This window comes from Pollachius pollachius, assembly GCF_949987615.1.
Source record: "Pollachius pollachius genome assembly, chromosome: 5".
In the NCBI taxonomy this organism is placed as follows: Eukaryota; Metazoa; Chordata; class Actinopteri; order Gadiformes; family Gadidae; genus Pollachius; species Pollachius pollachius.
In genome coordinates, this window is record NC_136938.1 from 11,082,070 (window position 1) to 11,100,278 (window position 18,209).

At 45.9% G+C, this 18,209-nt stretch overlaps 1 protein-coding gene across 2 annotated transcripts in view; it reads right to left on the minus strand.

Annotated features, from left to right (window-relative positions):
* Positions 1-506: 506 nt before the first annotated feature.
* Positions 507-18,209, minus strand: part of znf710b (zinc finger protein 710b) — a 22,266-nt gene continuing 4,563 nt past the window's right edge. The window contains exons 1-5 of one of the 2 annotated variants that reach the window (XM_079736720.1): positions 10,457-10,562; positions 6,607-8,301; positions 4,139-4,330; positions 3,294-3,465; positions 507-2,117 (exon numbers count right to left, since the gene is read on the minus strand). In XM_079736720.1, the coding sequence (XP_079592846.1) occupies positions 1,936-2,117; positions 3,294-3,465; positions 4,139-4,330; positions 6,607-8,301; positions 10,457-10,501 (2,286 nt within the window). In that variant the 5' untranslated portion in view covers positions 10,502-10,562 and the 3' untranslated portion in view covers positions 507-1,935. Of the gene's footprint in view, positions 2,118-3,293; positions 3,466-4,138; positions 4,331-6,606; positions 8,302-10,456; positions 10,563-18,209 lie in introns of those variants that run through there. The other variant, XM_079736721.1, reaches the window with a different exon arrangement.

Sequence of the window (18,209 nt, forward strand, 5' to 3'; positions counted from 1 at the left end):
AACCTACAGCTGATTCTCCACTCAAAATACCTTTTTTCTCTGCGATTCCTAATTCGAATTGACAACCATCTAATTTCCATGTCAATGAAACTGCAGTATACGTAACAAACAAAACACAAAAGGCATATCTGTTTCTGTTAAATAATATTGCCGTCATGGTTGCCTGGAAGCTTCTAGACTGTTGTGTCTCTTGTCCTCGACTCCTTGAGGCAGATACGGTTTTCATTTCTCTTTCTCTCTTCTTTTTTGTTTCTTACTAATTTAAGACAGCCTTCAGAGAAAACTGAAACCTTTCATGAAAAGTGCATTGTACTGTTCACTGGATAACTATTCAGTTCTAAAAACAAGTATGTCCACTACAGGTGAGTCATGTAATGCAAATTTTGTGAATGAGAAAAAGAAAATGGTGGATTAACACACTAAACACTGCAGATCGTATGTACAGTCAGAGGGCTAACCGTTGCTCAGTCACAGCTTGCCCACGCGATGATGTCGCAACTTTGGAATTAAGTGTTCTCGGGAGAAATCCGCTCACAAGATGTGTGTCACACACACACACACACACACACACACACACACACACACACACACACACACACACACACACACACACACAAAGCCTGGTACTGCTGCCCCAAGTGTTCTACAGTGGCATGACAAAAGGAAGACAGACTGCGGAGAGGTTGTTAAAATACACAAATGGACAAATTATTCAGTATTGTTCTTGTTGTCTTTCTATGGCATCATACAGCACTTAACCGAGGGTCAAGAGACCTGGGAAGAGGCATTCTTCAAGCATTTGCTGAGAAATCGCTAAAACGTTCAATATTGTTTCGCCTCGTTCTGTTTCCATCCCCCTCCCTGCCAGAGCCCTGTCTCTAACCCATACGGTTAGTTGATGACCCCTTCACCCTGCCCTCACACCCTTGCGTCCCTACCTGATCCCCGTCTCTGACCCCCATATTTAGTTGATCAGACAGTAAATATGATGCGCCTTCATCCTGCGATTGATCCCGCTCCCTGCCAAACATCTGTCTCCATCCCTCCACTGCTCTTAAGGAGTAGATCTAACAATTGATGTGTATTCACCTTTATCCTGTTCTACTCTTTCTCCCTTCCAGACCTGTCTCTAATCCCATATTGTTGTTAAAGCAATGGGGCCACTGAGGGGTCAGTCAAACAGCAGGTCCCACACAGACTGATAGGTCTGGGGACCATCTTGCTCAGGTATCTCTCTCTCTCTCACACACACACACACACACTTTTATTACCAATTTGTTCTGACCGAAGAATGGCTAGGAACAGGTCCCCACTATTAGAATTGTTTAGTATGTATATTGAAACCCATCAATATGTTGTGACTATGTATCAAACGCTCGATATACAGTGAGTAAATAGACCCGACACGATGAAAGTTCAGTTGCAAACATATCCATCTGGCACTTTCAGTAAAAATATATAAGGGCTTTCTTTTTTTTTCTCTCCTGTGAATTATGTAATGGTAAACAAAACTCTAGCACATCAAATGAAACCGCGATGGCTGCGCTTTCTTTTTCTTTTTTGTTTGTTAAATAACTGACACATACACACAACATAGAGATTTGGCGATTCCGCCCAAATGTTTTCTTTTTTTTGTTGAGTCGGTAAAGAGCGGTAGTTCCAAGAAGGAGCTCAAGGGGCCGACAGCGCCGACAGTCTCTTAGACGCTGCTACGAGCGCTCAAGTTATAACAAGGTCTTAGTCCAAGTGCATCGCCGTCTTGGCTTTAGAGTTCAACTGTTCTGGCTCCTGGGTGCCAAAATGGCAAAAAAACAAAAAAAAAAAAGCACTCCAGTTTCTTTCAACGCACCCAGACAGCAATTTTAGTACATTTTTCTGCCTAGGAAGAAGAAAAAAAGAAAGACACAACCAAGAGTTTTTCTATATTGTCACCATTCATGGTGTAGTGTAGCTGCTGGTATCCTTCCCAAAGTTGTAATACTCCTCCATGTCGTCCATATTTGCTGTTGTGAGTTTAGTGAGGTTTTGGGAGCCACCGTTGTCCATATTGTCGGGCGACGTGAAGTTGAAGTTTTGACCTTCGTAATCGGACTGGCCCTCCATCTCGGGAAGACCTTCTGGGAAAAAAAAGGGCGGAAGAAGGTTGTTCAACAAGTACAAAGAGCTGCCATCCTCATCATGAAATCAACTGTTACGGTCTGATTCGCTTAGCGGCCATCTTGGTTCTAAACGGTAGCTGGGTTATAAAGGACCAAGATGGTCGCTATGTGACGAAGGCCCATTCTCTCAATATATGGAATTAATTATTTTTTGAAGAAAGGAATTGAGTTAAACCAGGTAACCAATCTACTGAAAGTAGACAAAAAAAAAAAACACTGACTGCGTCGGTATCTCGATGACTGCATTTCACACAGGAACGACCTACAGTATGTTAAAAGGTTGTTTATCACAGGTTGATAAAATAACTAATAATTGTAATTTAGATGTCCGCTTAACACTACTTTAATACCTAGTCAGTTAGAAGCTGCTTGGATCCAATAAAATTTACAGGGAATTCATATACGGGTAATTATCGAGCAGGTCCGAGTTTGGACATCTGGCTCAAGGTTGCCTATTGCTCTGTCGTAGCCATTGCGTTTTGAACCCAGTACCTCTCGGCTGGGATTTGAACACCCTAACCACTACATTCCTCTGCCTATCTCGCAACACTCTCCTTTAATGAAAGGTTAGCAGGGTTGCCTTTCTTCTAGCTTGGCCCCCAACACTACTGTTAGCACCATATCTGGTTTAGCTGCAGGTGGCGTTTGTTTATAGCTGGGCTCTCCGAAGCACAACACACACACACACACACACACACACACACACACACACACACACACACACACACCCCAGCTATTCCTCTCTTCCTTTGTTGACTTGTTTTTGAAGTTAGGTTGAATTGTTATGGCCAATAGCCCAGCTTAAGTACTTTGAATGGGTATTACTCCATGTATTTATTATGATTAATAATGAAATAATTAATTTGTTTTGCATACATTTCCATTAATTACATTCAAAGAAGGCTTCAGTTCTTTGAATAAATACAGCTTTAGGCCATAGTTTTTTTTAAATAAATTAAGTCATGATCCATCCAGTTCTGTGAATAAATAAAGTTTTGCTCCATCTTTGAATAAATAAAATTTTGCTCTATACAGATATGGTAATGAATAAAGTTGGGCTATATTCCAATCATACAGCTCTCCTCATAATGTTGATCAATTAAGATTTGCTCCATACATCTGAAGCAGGCTCACCTTGTCCCTCGGGGGAGACGTCCATGCCGTGCTTGACCTTCATGTGGCGACTCAGGTTGCCCTTCAGGTTGAACTTACTGGTGCAGTACGGGCACTTGAAGGGCTTGCTGCCCGCGTGGAGGTGCATGTGGCCCAGCAGGTTGTACATTCGGTTGAAAGACTTACCGCACACCTAAGGGCGAAGCAATAAAGGGGAAGAAAATATAAATTAGATTCTTACAAAGGACTTTTTGAAGGTGCCACTTTGTTGAAGTTTTTATTCCTGGATGGATCACTCGCCATGAGGCGAGTTCAAATATATAGAATAAAAATCCATTCATTGTTTTGCGTACGTTAATCTTAAACTGGGAAACCGCTAGCTGAAATCGAAAAGCTAAAATGGACAGAAGCAGCAAGAGGTCGGTTGTGAATACGTTAATCGTTGATGAAAAGGCAAAACATTAGACATTAGAGTGGTCTGTAAACAGCATGACTAAAACATCTCTTCAAAGAATGAAACCATTTCCTCCCAACTATAAATGAAGTTAAGCATGAGGAAACTCCCACTATTTAGTATTTCACAGTCGATTTTATGCAGACGTACTAACAGTAAAATAAGAAAAATCTCATCAAATAAGAAGCAGGTTTCAGGCATGTTGCTCAAGGATGCCTACTTGTACAGCAAAGGACATCGGGAATCAAACGCAGTGCATGTTTTACTGGGAGTCAAACACCCTAGCCACTACAATACACTGCCAACACCATCCTACAGACAACATGGCTGATGCGAAAGTTTAGTGGTTTTGGGGTTTCAGCAGGAGGGCAAGGGGTTGGAACCCCCCATGAAGGCATCTCCCCAGGCTCACCTTGCACTTGAAGGGTTTGACGGGCAGATGTACGATCATGTGGGTTTTGAGGGTCTGCTTCTGGATGAAGCTCTTGAAGCAGACGTGGCACTGGAAGGGTCGGATGCTGTTGTGGATCAGCATGTGGCGCTTCAGGTTGGCGGACAGCGTGAACTCACGGGAGCACACGTCACACTTGTGTCCCTTCATCCCCTGAGGAGGAAACCCAGAGATGACATCGGGGTGAGTGCTGTGGTTTATTAATAGCACTTCTGCAGTGCACAGTCACATCAACAGTTACCTCAATAATCTAGCACATTTTCATTCTGCATTTAAATGTTCTACTCAGATTGTGTGTAAAGATATCTTTATCTGTATCTATTTTTGAAACGTTTGTATAGTTTCATTATTAATTAGTTTATAGTAAATATTTGGTAAATAATACTTTTATTTGAAAAGTGTATTCTTTTCATTCTTATTACGGCCTTGTTCTTTCTGCTGTGCCTGTGACACCCAAATATCCCATCCGTGATTAATAAAGCAAATCTCATCTTATTGACTTCAGTGTTCAGGTATCTTTCCTTTAGGAAAGGTAAACCATTGACAAGCTACGGCAATTTACTGTCATCATTTATTAAGGAAAGGTTTAAGGAATTAAAAACATTTTTCAATGCAACTATAGAAATAACATCAGTCCACCAAAATAAATGTAATGAATAGATGTGTATGCATAACTGTGTGTGAAAATATTAAGTTGTAGGTCTACACCACTTGCAGCATATTTGTACATGTTCCCTCTCACCTGTAGGTGCTGTTAAGGCCACCAGAGGGAGCAGTGAGGAGGAATGAGGGGTGGGCCGCACGTACACCCTCAAATAAATTATTCTCACCAGGCGGACTGCACTTCCTGTTTAGTCTCTGCCTACCGTGCATAAATAATGCCTCTGGAAAACAACCAATTTACTGTGCGGATTGAATTAAAAAGTTAAAAATTCAATTTCACCATTGAGGTAATCCATTTTAACATGAGCATTCACGTATTATAATCAATCATTATCATGACAGCTAAAATATTTTAAATTAGATCAAAATAGCGCTATGTTTACCAATTTAATCAATGAATGTATCAAATAACAAGTTCTGTGTCTGTGTGTGTGTGTGTGTGTGTGTGTGTGTGTGTGTGTGTGTGTGTGTGTGTGTGTGTGTGTGTGTGTGTGGCCAACTGGTCATCAATCATGCACTAATATAAAGACACCCTATAGTCATATCATAACTATGAAAAATACAAAAAAACACAACTTCCTTCTTCTAATCTGATGAAGCTAAGACAATTCCCATAGCTGGAGGGGGGAACACTTAATTTAGCTACGCTCTACTTTATCCTAATAAATATTGCCTGCTCTGCACTGTGCAGTAGAAGTCTCCACAGTGCATACGCGGCAATCATCTCTCTAGCTGCAGTCAAATATCATCACTGGCAAAATCAATGACTGTAACACGGCATTAGAAAAGCCAAGGGCTTTCACGTAGCAGCGGAGGATTCAAGCTCAATAGTTTGTTTACATGAATTAACGTCATCTAAACAATACGGAGCCCTTTCTTAATGAACTCCGTGGGAGCTGCTCTTACAATCTGCTTTGTTCCCTCCGACAGGGCGGGGGGGATGTTGGCTGGCCATGGAGACACGCAACCTGCCGTTTCATTGGCCAGGCACCTGCCTGCAGCGGTGCCCGTCGCGTTCTACCTATGGGTCCCCTCAGACCTCAGTGTTGGGATGAGAGAGTGGGTGTGGTTGGGACAGCAGAAGAGCGCTGGCCTTCTCTTGTCATTCGAACATCCTTCTGACGGTTTATTGGCGAAGCCATTGCATTTTGCTGTAGCGGTAGTGGTGGTGTGAGTGGGGGTGTTGTTGCTGTCTGTCGTGGTGGTGTATATTGCGGAGGCGGTGGTGGTGGTGTTTGTGGGGCTGTTGTTTTAGTTGTGGCGGTGTGGTGTTATTGCGAGTGTTGTTGTGGTACAAAGGGAGGTGTTGTGGTGTGAGTGTGGCTTCACTACGGCGTTGTGTGGTGTCGGTATTAGTGATGATGAGGCTGTTAAGTGTTGTTGCTGTTAGTGTTCGTGGCGGTGTGGGTATTGTGGGCCCTGGTGGAGTTGGTGGGTGCGGTGTTAGCCGTGCTGCAGTGTTGTTAGTGGTGTAGTGTGGTGCTGCGGTATAAGTGGTGGTGGTGTGCCGCCAGTGTGTTTGGGCGTTGCTTCCTGCCGTGTTGCCGCCGCCGCAAACGGCAAACGGCCGCTGCAAACGGCAAACGGCCGCTGCAAACGGCCGCCGCAGCCTCCGACACGGAGGCTGCGGCGGCGTTAGCGGCGTTAGCGGCGTTAGCGGCGTTAGCGGCGTTAGCGGCGTTAGCGGCGTTAGCGGCGTTAGCGGCGTTTGCGGCAGCGGCAGCGCCCCCCGGGGAGGCGTCAGCGGCCGTGGCGCCGGGCCGTACCTTATGCGTGAGCGAGTGCTGCCGCAGGTGGTGGAGCTGCACAAACTCCAGGCCGCACTGCGAGCAGGTGTAGGGCCGCGGGCTCTGGTGCTTCAGCAGGTGGTTCTGCAGCTGGCTGCGGTAGGCGAACGACTTGTTGCACTCGGTGCACTGGAAGGTGTGGGGGCCCTGGTGGCTGGTCTGGTGGCGCTTGAGGTGGGCGTACGTGGGGAACTCCATGCCGCACTGGGAGCACACGTGGCAGCGGCCGCGCTCGTGCTTGGCCTCGTGGGCCCGCAGCTCGCTGGGGTAGGCGAAGCCGCGGCGGCAGAAGCGGCAGCTGTAGGGCTTGACGTCGGTGTGCTGCAGCATGTGGCGCTTCAGGTGGCTGGTCTGCGTGAAGCCCTTCTTGCACACGGCGCACTTGTGGGGCCGCGTGCCCTGGTGGGTGAGCAGGTGCGTCTGCAGGTGGCTGGGCTGCTTGAAGAGCTTGCCGCACTGGGGGCAGGGGTGCGGCTTGATGCCGTTGTGGCCCAGGATGTGCGTGACCAGGTTGTACTTGGACGTGTACGACTTGTCGCACATGCGGCACTTCCAGCGCTTGAGGCCGTCGCCCACGTCCACGCAGTACGACTCGTCGATCTGGATGTTGATGTCCAGGCGGTCCACCCGCCGGCCGCCGTGCCGTCGAGGGGGCGGCGGGTGCTGGTGCTGTGCGTGGGGCCCCGCCCCTGGCGCTGTCGCGGCCGGCGCGGGCCCTCCGGGCCCCCCCGCTCCGGCTCCGCCTCCTCCTCCGGCTGCCCCTGCCCCGCCGTCCGCCCACATCATCCCCTGGCCGCTGTCCTCGTAGTCGCCCCCCATGCCCATGTCCCCGGAGTCGTAGCTGCCCACCTCGCTGGTCTGGAAGTAGCTGCTGATGGCCTCGTCCTGCTGGCTGGCCTTCATCATGCTGTTGCCCGGGGAGTCCTCCTCCACCTCCCGCACCCCTCCCCCCGCCCCTCCCCGCCCGTGGGGCCCCATGCCGCGCGGCCCGCCGACTCCTCTGTGGCCCTGCTCCCCGGGACCGCCGCCGCCGCCGCCGCCGCCGCCTCCTCCTCTGTGGCCCACCTGCGGCGGGGGGCCGTGCACGTGGGAGTTGGCCTGCTGCTGCTGCGGCGGGGGGCCGGGCGCGTCCCGGTCACACTCGCTGCAGCTCTTGTTGGAGCGCAGGGTGGCGGGGTCCACCTGCACCAGCCCGCCGCGGGGCGCCATGTTGTTCAGCATGTGGACGCAGGAGTTCATGGCCGAGGCCACGCCCTCCCCCTTGACGTGGGACGAGGGTCCGTCGCCCTGGACGCCGTGGCGGTCGGGGCCCACCATCTTGCTGTCGGGGTGCTGGGGGTGCCCCTGTTGCCAGCGCCGCTGGCTGCAGCTGGGCTGCATGTGGCCGTCCTCTCCCAAGGTGTCTCCCAGGTAGTCTCCGTTGGCTCCGATCAGCTGGTCGGCGTACTCGTAGTCCACTCCGTCTACTGGCGGCGCGGGGGACTCCTTGGGTTCGCCGGTGTAGAAGCCGTTGGGGGCGATCGTGGCGCCGAACACTTCATTCTGGGAGATGAGACCTAGCACGGCGGCCTGGGCCAAGGACAGCACTACGACGGGGTCTGTCTGTGTGCCTGCGTCCACCAGCCTGGCCATCACCTTGGGCTCACATCTACCCAGGCGCCGGCTCGCCTCCTCCTGGGGGGAACACACACACACACACACACACACACACACACACACACACACACACACACACACACACACACACACACACACACACAGAGTTAGACAGCTGTCCACCGGGAGGCCTTAAACAACATCCCCCTCCATTGAACTTTTCCTCTAAAAGTTTAGTTCAAAGATAAGATGGGAGATGATTGAAGAAAGATTGTGTCAATCCTCCATTGTCTTGTCTAATGTTGTAGTTCCTAGAGTGTCGAACGATGCTGCCATAGATGAGGAATCCACCATCCAATCATCCTGTTCTCTACATAAACAACCAGTGTCTAGGAGGATGGTGATGTTTACAGATCTCTAGACCAGTCCATACAGTGACCAGTTTGGCTACTTGCTGGAGGAAGCCAATTGGGTCACGGTGCGTCCTCCAATGGTGCTGTGGTTAGAATCTTTCCACCAACAAATGGGACCATGGCATTAATCTATCCAGCAAACTGCACCAAGTTATGGAGCTTCAGCCTCCAATCAAATGTCGCCCAATGCATTAATGTGTCTGTGGTCCAAACAATAGAAAGACAGAAGTCACAAAATACGATGTGGAGGTAATTAGAAGGTAGAAGGTCTGATCAAAGGTACCATCTGCCTCCTCAACTTAAAGTCCTGGCTGCAAATCTGTGATGGGCTCCATGGGCCAATCACAAAGCACTGTGCCAGTGAAAGATCTTGCTCCAATATCTGAGGTATTGGTTATTAAAGACACCCTCATGCATAACCCCAGAGGTGGTGTTCTGTGTGTGTGAATGTGTGTATGTGCATGTGCGTGTGTATGTCCAAATCTTATCTAATATCTAAGCTATTGGTTATTAAATACACTGTGTGTGTGTGTGTGTGTGTGTGTGTGTGTGTGTGTGTGTGTGTGTGTGTGTGTGTGTGTGTGTGTGTGTGTGTGTGTGTGTGTGTGTCCACAGGCCATCTTATCTTGATACACACAAACAGGAGAGGGGGAAGAAAGAACTGAGATTAAGAAATAAAAGAACAGAAGAGCTGAGAGGCTAGAAGAGAAGGACGAAGTAAGTAAGTAAAAAATAGAGGGAGAGAGAGACAGAGAGAGAGACACAGAGACAGAGAGACAGTGACATGGAGAGAGAGACGCAGAGCAGTTACAGTGAGAGCAATGGGAGGGGAAAGAGAAGCAGAGCAGATAGAGAGAGGGAGAGATAGCAAGAGATAGAGAGAGAAACAGGCAGAACAAGAGAGACTGAGGGAGGGGAGAAGAAAATGAAAGAGGCAAGAGGGAGTGAATGAGAGATAAGGAGAAGAGGGGGGAGGGAGAAATAGGGCTGAGAGAGAGAGAAGGAGAGAGCAGAGAGAGAGCAGAGTGAGAGGGTGACTGAGAGAGGAGGGAGGGGTGAGCAAGGCAGTGAGCAAAATAGCAGATAAAGGAGAGAGAGAGAGAGAGAGAGAGAGAGAGAGAGAGAGACAGTGACAGAGTGAGCGAGAAGGGAGAGAGGGGAGGGGGAGAGAGAGCAAGGAAGGAGGGGGAGAGAATGAGAGAGAGACAGAATGTTAGTGAGAGAGGGAAGGGAGGGGGAGAGAGAGAGAGAGAGAGAGAGAGAATGAGTGAGAGAGAGAGAAGGGAGGGGGAGAGAGAATGAGTGAGAGAGAGAGAGAGCGAGAGAGAACGAGAGAGAGAGAAGGGAGGGGGAGAGAGAGGGAGAGGCAAAGAGAAACTGAGAAAGAAGGACAGAGAAATAAAATGAGAAATGAAAGCCAGACAAAACAAGAGACACAAAACCCATAGCTGGACGAGGTGAGCGACACACGCGTCGTCTAAAGGAGTTGAGAGAGCAGTTGGGAGGACAACCCCAAAAAAAAAGCAGTTGGTTGGCCGCCATGACTGACTTTTACGCAACGTACGCCGACACTTTACAAACAAACATAGATGCCAAGAACAGAGGAATAGATAAGAGTGAGTGCTCGCGACAACTTCACAAAGCGTACGAGTCGAGAAGAACGCAGGTAACTGCAATCTTTGCCTTTCAACTCCACCAATTGCGATCAATCAGCAGACACACCACCACCACAACCCAATACAACACCATCATCAGCCACACTCCTTTTCTCTCTACCCCCTCCCTCTATCTCTCTCTATCTCCCCCTTTCTCAAACTTACCACACTCCTCCTGCTGTGATGTTTCAGGTGCTTGAGGGACCTCATCCTGCTCTCGGTTGAGTGTGTGAGTGACAACAAGGCTGCGCTCCGGCTCCTATTTATACGTGAGGGGAAGAGGCGGGAGGGAGGGGGGGAGGAGGTGGCCTATGTAAGCCCCGCCCCCCTGCCCCTCTTCCCTTCAACACAGTGCCAGTAGTGGCTGTGGGATTACACAGACGCAAACACAGACACATGTCTCTCCACCACCCACACCCCCCAAACTAATAAGTGTGTTCGCTCCCTGATAGTTCAGTGATGGATTAGTGCTATGCACACGCAACAAAAAGTGAAAATAAATTGACAGGAATTATTTATTTTATTGCTACCCATCATTCAGACTCTTACTCATATTTTATTCTCTCTGTATCTGCCTGTCTGTCTGACTATCTGTATGACCATCTCCGCCTATCTGTATGACTGTTTTTATGCATGTCTGTCTGACTACCACTTCCTGTCTACCTTTCTCACTGCTCTTCTGATCCACTGCCTGTCTGTCTATCTATCTGTCTGTACATCTACCCATATACTGCCTATACATTTATTGAGAATCAGTGTCCCTGTGTTTCTCTGCCTGTGGGATTTTATACCCATCTGTCTGTATCACTGCCTGTCTGTCTGAATTTGTACAGGTCTATCTGATTCAATGGATGATTTTCTGCCTGTATCTCTTGCTGTCTTCCTGTCTGGCTGTTGATGTCCCCGCCCATCTCTGCCTGTCTATGCATCTGTACCCGTCTGTCTGAGTATCCCTGTCCCTATCTCTGCATGTACGTCTGTCTGCCACTGCCTCTTTTTGTTTGTCTCCATTTTTATCTCTCTGTCTTGCTTTCTCACTGTCTCTTTGTTTCTGTTCCTCTCTCTTGTATCCAAGTCTGCACAAAAAAAAATCTTCCTATACTTTTCTCTACTCAAAAACGATGATGATGAATGTGAGAGAGAGAGAGAGAGAGAGAGAGAGAGAGAGAGAGAGAGAGAGAGAGAGAGAGAGAGAGAGAGAGAGAGAGAGAGAGAGAGAATACTGGAGAAAAAGAGGGGAGGGTGGGAGTGAGCGAGTGAATGAGTAAGAGCGAGAGAGAGAAGGGAGAGACAGAAAAGAGAAAGAGAAGGAGGGGGATGGGAAGAGTAGAGCAGAATGCGGTAAAAAAGAATAAGGAAGATGGAGGGAGAACTACATAGATCTAGGGAGGAAGTTGGAGGGGAGTAGGAAGGTATGATGCTATTGCTAATGATGCATTAAATAGGCCTGCTAATCATTCACCATTTGGCTAAAAGATAAAACACCAAACAGAGGACCGCTACCTCGACTGTCAGCTACCAAACCAAAAGGTCTGGGGTGCGGAAAACGAAATAATAAAAACAATTGACCCTATATACTTTGTTTTATTGGATCGCAATGCCCCCCTACACAGTAAAGAAAAACAAATTGTATTATTACCACTAAAGAGGAAAATAAAGAAGATAAATAAAATAAAATATCTTGATGTCTAAATTTAGGGTAGGCAATTTGGAAAAAGTAAGCATATGCAAGTTTTGTTGAAGTATACAACTGAAAAAATCTCCATGGTGGAAGACATCACACATACACAATGACTGCACGGGAAGAGTGCACACATATAGGCACTAGGCAGATAGGTAGGTAGCCATCCAGGTGGGCTATATAAATCATTTAAATCAGGCAAAATGAAATTCTTGATGCTTCCAAAAAAAATTGTATACTCTGAGAGGCGGTTGCGATACAGCTCTTGAGTGGGTTGATGGGGTGGTAGTCGTGGAGTACAGCAGGTACATGGGTTACAGGTGTACTTTTAAAAAGTCAAATCTCCTCCACAAAAATACTGCCCCCCATCGTAGTCCTCAAAGAAGTGCTGCCATATGAGCTGTCACCCATGTTGCTTTAAACATAACCTCCCTGACCATTTTGTCAAGTTAAGATGTTCAAACTAGCCTAGCTGCCGAAAGAAACCAGGCACTACTCAGTGGCATGTATACAGTAAGAATATCCTGCACAGCATTTAGTAAGAAAAGCCAAAAGTCAACAATAATAACAATGAAAAATATTGCAGAATTAACTCTTAGATCATATACAAGACACAAGTTCAGATAGCTGAACTTTCAATTAAGTAGCACAAAATACAAATTTTCCATCAGAATATTCAATTATTTGAAGTTATCAAAGAAGGTCGAAGAGCTAGTATGTGTAAGCTAGGATACAAGAGCTCTCTAGGAGATATGTATTTGCTAGGAAATAAATATTAGGTAGAAACAATGCAAGATATAGTTAAGATATAAGAGTTGGCTAGGATATACGAGTCAGCTAGGAGAGATGTATTAAGAGTTAGCTAGGAGATATGTATTTGATATCATACATTTATTTGCTAGGACACACGTATTCGGTAGGACATGAGAAATAGCTAGGACATAAGAGTAAGTTTGGGGATAAATATTATCTAGGATATTAGCTAGGAGACACATTTTAGTGAGGACGTAAGAGTTAGCTACGAGAGATACATAATAGGTAGGAGTTACAATTTAGCTCGGAGATGTAAGCGGGAATGTAAAGTTAGCTGAGAGATGGGTATTTTGCTAGGAGACGACAGTGAGCTTCGATATAAAAGATAACTAGGAGGTACATACAAGTTATGTTAACTAAGAGAGGTAAGACAGAGCTTTGACATTCAGCATTACAAAAGTCTCAGAGGCCATTCGTTCACAACGGGACAGCTAAAAATACAGGTGTGAATGCTTTAGACGCTTTCAAGTCCAATTAAGACATTATCTAACAAAACTCAAGAGGCAACCAGGTGCAGTACCATGCAACTAACTTACAGTGAAACATGTGGAGCTAGATCGTTAGCTTGCGTACATTATGATTGGCTAAAATCTACATGGGCTGAGGATATATTATTTCCAATTAATTCTTGCACTCAGTGAGCTTGAAGCTATGCTCTTTAGATACTATTTTCTATGTAAGCTTCTATTTGACTATATCAAGATGAGAGTATAGAATGAAAATGGAAGAAAAAAATATATAATAATTGTCTCATGAAGACCTTGGTAATGTATAATATGGCATGTGATCAACATACCTTGGCATATAATCACCAGTTCAATAAATTCTGTATCATGAGGTCTTAATTTTACGACAATAGATTCTACTTTTAGGATTTAACATTAAGGAACATTAAGACAGACACAATTGATGCATTCTTGCTATGACCAGACTAGAGGGCGTCCATACCATCATAACACCTGACCACCAGGTGAGGGTCTGGTTCTGCTCCATCCTGGCAGTTACACTAGACCCGATCACAATATTGTGTTCTGTCTGTGGACCCGAGGCCTGGTTAATCTAGTTTACATTCCTCTGACACTTATCATGTGTGCCTTTCTTCCTAGCCTGACATGTTAGACACTTGTTGAGCCTAGGCTAGGCTAACCCAATGTTGGGATAGCCTAGCTATAGGGTTGAGCCTTGGGTTTTGTTTGAACTGTCATTGATGTACAGTTGGCAAGCTAATGTATTTGGGTTAATCACAGACACTACTAAATGGCACCAGAGGCTGTTTGCTTAGTTAAGAAACAATCGACAAAATGTGAATAAAATCGCTTATTTAGAAAATGTTTTTTTACATATTATGTGAGAATTGTTTTGTTTGCTTTAAGTTTGCAAAGAAACTGTTTTTTTTAATAGACTTTGTATCAAAAATGGCATGGGGGAATGGTCAACAACAGGATAGAGAGAACATGGAGGAAAGAGAGGGCAACAGCAGAGGAGAGGACAAAATGGGGGCGTAATGGAGGAAGCAGAGAGAAAGAACAGGAGAGAGAGCGAGCAGAGAGAGAGAGAGAGAGAGAGAAGCAAGCAGAGAGAGAGAGACAGAGCAGGCAGAGAGAGAGAGCAGGGAGGGAGGGAGGGAGAGAGGGCGAGCGAGCAGAGAGAGAGTGAGAGGGTGAGTGAGTGAGTGAGTGAGTGAGAGAGAGGAAGGAGGGGGAGAGCAAGGCTGTGAGCAAAATAGAGCCAGATAAAGGGAGAGAGAGGGAAAGAGAGAGAGCGAGAGAGCAGGAGAGAGAGCAGAAGGGAGGGAGGGAGAGAGCCAGGGAGAACAGATGATTGCATGGAATGAAAGAGGGATTGAGGGGGGAGGGAGGGGAGGAGATAAAGAGAACGGTGGAGGGAGGGGGAGACCATGAGCGAGTGAGGCAACGAATGAGGGAGGGAAATGGTGGAGTGCGAGAGGAGAGGGAGAAAGCAAATGGGAGGCAGGGGGAGGGTAGGATGTTAAAGGGAGAGCAAGAGAGTGAACAAGCAAGCTACGGAGAGAAAGAGCGAGAGAGAGAGAGAGAGCGAGCAAGCGAGCGAGCGAGCGAGAGACAGACAGAGTGAGACAGAGGGAGAAAAAAGAGAAAGAGCGAGAGACGTAGAGAGAGGGAGAGATGGGGGCAGGGAGCAACGTGAGAGAGAGAAAGAGAAGGAGGGGCAGTGTGCAACGTGAGAGAGGAGAGAGACAGACGAAGAGAGAGGGAGAGACAGACAGAAAGAGAAGTAAAGAGAGAGAGAAGGGAGGGGTAGAGCGAGATGGAAACCGAGAGCAAGAGAAAAAAGAGAAAGACAGAGGGAGAGAGAGAGAGAGAGGGGGAGGGGAGAATGAACGAGGGAGAGGAGGAAAGAGGAACAGAAAGAGGGGGAGGGGAATAGAACTGAAAAGAAAACTGAAAAGGAGAGGTAGAAAGACTGATAGAAAGAATAAAACAGAGGGAGTGAAATGAACGACAGAAAGATATCACAGACATCATGTTAGATTTAACAGTATTGTCGCAAAAAAACATTGGTTTGAAACTCATCACATGCCCAATGTTATCACCTCTATACCTTCCAGTAAGAAAATGCCTTATATGACAAGAGCACGGTGCATTTTGACATCCACAAAAGGCCTTAGACTAGCCACATGGGTTCATTATCTGAGAGAAATACAAACACCCTTTTACATCCTCATTTCATTAATTCCATTTATGTCCAACCCAAAACAGTGTCTAACAAGAGACTACAGCCATGTCTATGAATGAATCATGCAGAGGACGGATATTCAGCTGGAAAAACACAAAAAAATCCCTGTTGGTTTTGCCACCACCACGTCTTTAGTGTTTGGAACTCTGTCTATATAAATAGTCCAGGGATAACATTAAGGAGACGTGTGGCCTTTAACTAGGGGATGCTCTCACCATACAGGAAGTGGAAGGAGCACCCTTAATGGCTGACCTTACTCTGGACTACAAAACTAGGCCTGTATCCAGGACTGGCAGGTATCACGCACCCATGGTCCGGACCCAGAAAGCCGTCGAAAATTGCATGTTCAATCAAGTCTCAGCTGTCCGGTTGTCTTTGGCCAGCCGAATTGGTCAAACAAATGTGATCACCGTTCCTTCTGCAGCTCCAACTGACAGCAAGGCTGTTCTGAATGAAATCTTCAAACGCTACAAACACAGCAGTTTATATCCTTCTGTTACAAAAAAAATGTCAATAATTTGCGATTATGGAATGGGTTGTAAAACCGGAAGATAACAATGCCTCTATAGGGTGCAACTTAACTTATATACATCCTGGACATAGATCCTATTCTCTATTCCATGAAGAAATGGTTTGGTTTACTGATAAGGAAAAGGATGGTTGTTTTGTTTTGGTATTAGTTTGAGGCTTTTAGGTTTCGGTAAGGGTTTGGTGAAGGTCGGAAAGACATCTGGGGAACGAGTCGTGCAAATAATTACAGCCACTGAAAACATTGCAATTTTAACAATTAACTTGAATACTGTGACTTCCCAATGAATCAAGGAAGGAGTTTAAAATTGAGCGACTAAATAACTATGAGTTACAAAAAAGCATACCTTGTATAAATTCCATATGGTGTGTCAGCAGATAACTTTTATATGACATTTGTGGATTTATGTAGCGGCTACTGTGTATACTCAGAAAATGCCTTAGTTTAACCAATGTTTACTAGCCAATAACACAACACATGCATAAACATTTGTGTGTGTGTGTGTAAATTCAGTAATCAACCATTACAATATAAGTAGCCTCTTTATTTATTTAATTGCCATATGATTTTGTCTATGCTTAGCTGATTTGGAGTTGCCCGATGAAGTACATCATTAGCAAGCTATACAATTAAAAACAATGATTGGAGAAGATGAGCATTTTACAAAAAACCTACGTATCTCAGTAAGCATGGAGGCACTTGGAGGTGCAGCAATGGCAGCCATACCATTTCATTCTACCACTTCTATTCTAACTCAGTTCCAAACTACATCACTCTTTCTCCTCTCATTCTCTCTTCCATCACTCTTTCCTCATGTTTCCATGGATACAGTTCACCCTTTGCTCTCTCTCCATCTCCATCCATCTCTCCCCCTACCTTCCTCTCTCTCCCCCTACCTCCCTCTCCCTCCCCCCTCTTTTTCATCCCTAATTCTGTTTCTTTCCTTTTTCTCATGCACTCTTCTTATCTCTGGCCCGACCACCTCATCTCCATTCTGTACCTTCTTCCAGTTACTGAAACCTTGTTGGTCTTGATAGATAAATAAATGAACAAACAAACACAGAAATACAGTCTGAATAATTCTAACAGATATTTCATCAACAGCAGAGGAATCTTTTTCTTAAGTGGATACCATAACTATTGTTTATGAGCCACACACAAACACACACACACACACGTCAGAACAGTCGCACACAACCTTGCTGAGAGAGAACCCAATTACTGTGGATGGAAATCAATTTCAAAACGAGACAGGACGCTCTTTAAAGAGTAACCTAACACTGAGAGGAAAAAAAAAGACAATGACAGCGCCACCTCTGGCGCAACAGGGGTCATTGCAATCACAGATTGTGATTGGCACAAATTAGAGCGAGTTAACATGGCAAGTGAGATCCTCTGACACCAACCAGTCAATCAGAGTACAATTTTTATTCAAATATGATTTACTCTTCAACTATTTTAGATGTCAGTGTTCAGCATACTGAAGTCTTACAGTCCAGCGAATACATATATTTCTTAGCATGGTGTGGCCGAAGTGGGAATCCCAAATAACCGCGAGGATGTTGGCCAAGGAAGCATTAGTGAATTAAGATAACATTATACATTGTTAGAAAGAGCCAAATTACAATTTGATTTCACAGACTTGTTGCAGGCAAAAGACACCCAGAGACGTTTAAAATGAACATAGCGAGCAGTGGTTCAGTACAAACTGCAGCAAGAACTACATTTGCATGCATCCAACAACGGACTGGCGCTAGCACTAAAGCTTGATTTATACTTCTGTATCGAATCGCCGCCATGGGTATACTGTGGTTATCCAACCCAGGGCTCACATTTATCGTTCTGCATCCCGACGTGCAATTACATTTTTGGAGAGGTTCAGGTAAGCTACGGCGTACCCACAGCAGCTATTCAACGCAGAAGTATAAATTAAGCTTAACTCTCCTTATTGTCACCCTTCCATGTACATGCCAGGATAACAGGCTACTTTAGCAGAAAAGCATTGTGGCCACTGGCTTCGAAAGAGTGATAACCCTCATTTGGTGTAGTCCAGATGAACGTGTTCAATTGACCAATGATTGGCCAACATTTAGATGTAATTATCGAGGTCTCAACAACAGTTCAGACACTGGTTCCGTTAACATAAAGTGGGCTGTTAATAGTGTCCCCTTCAAATCAGA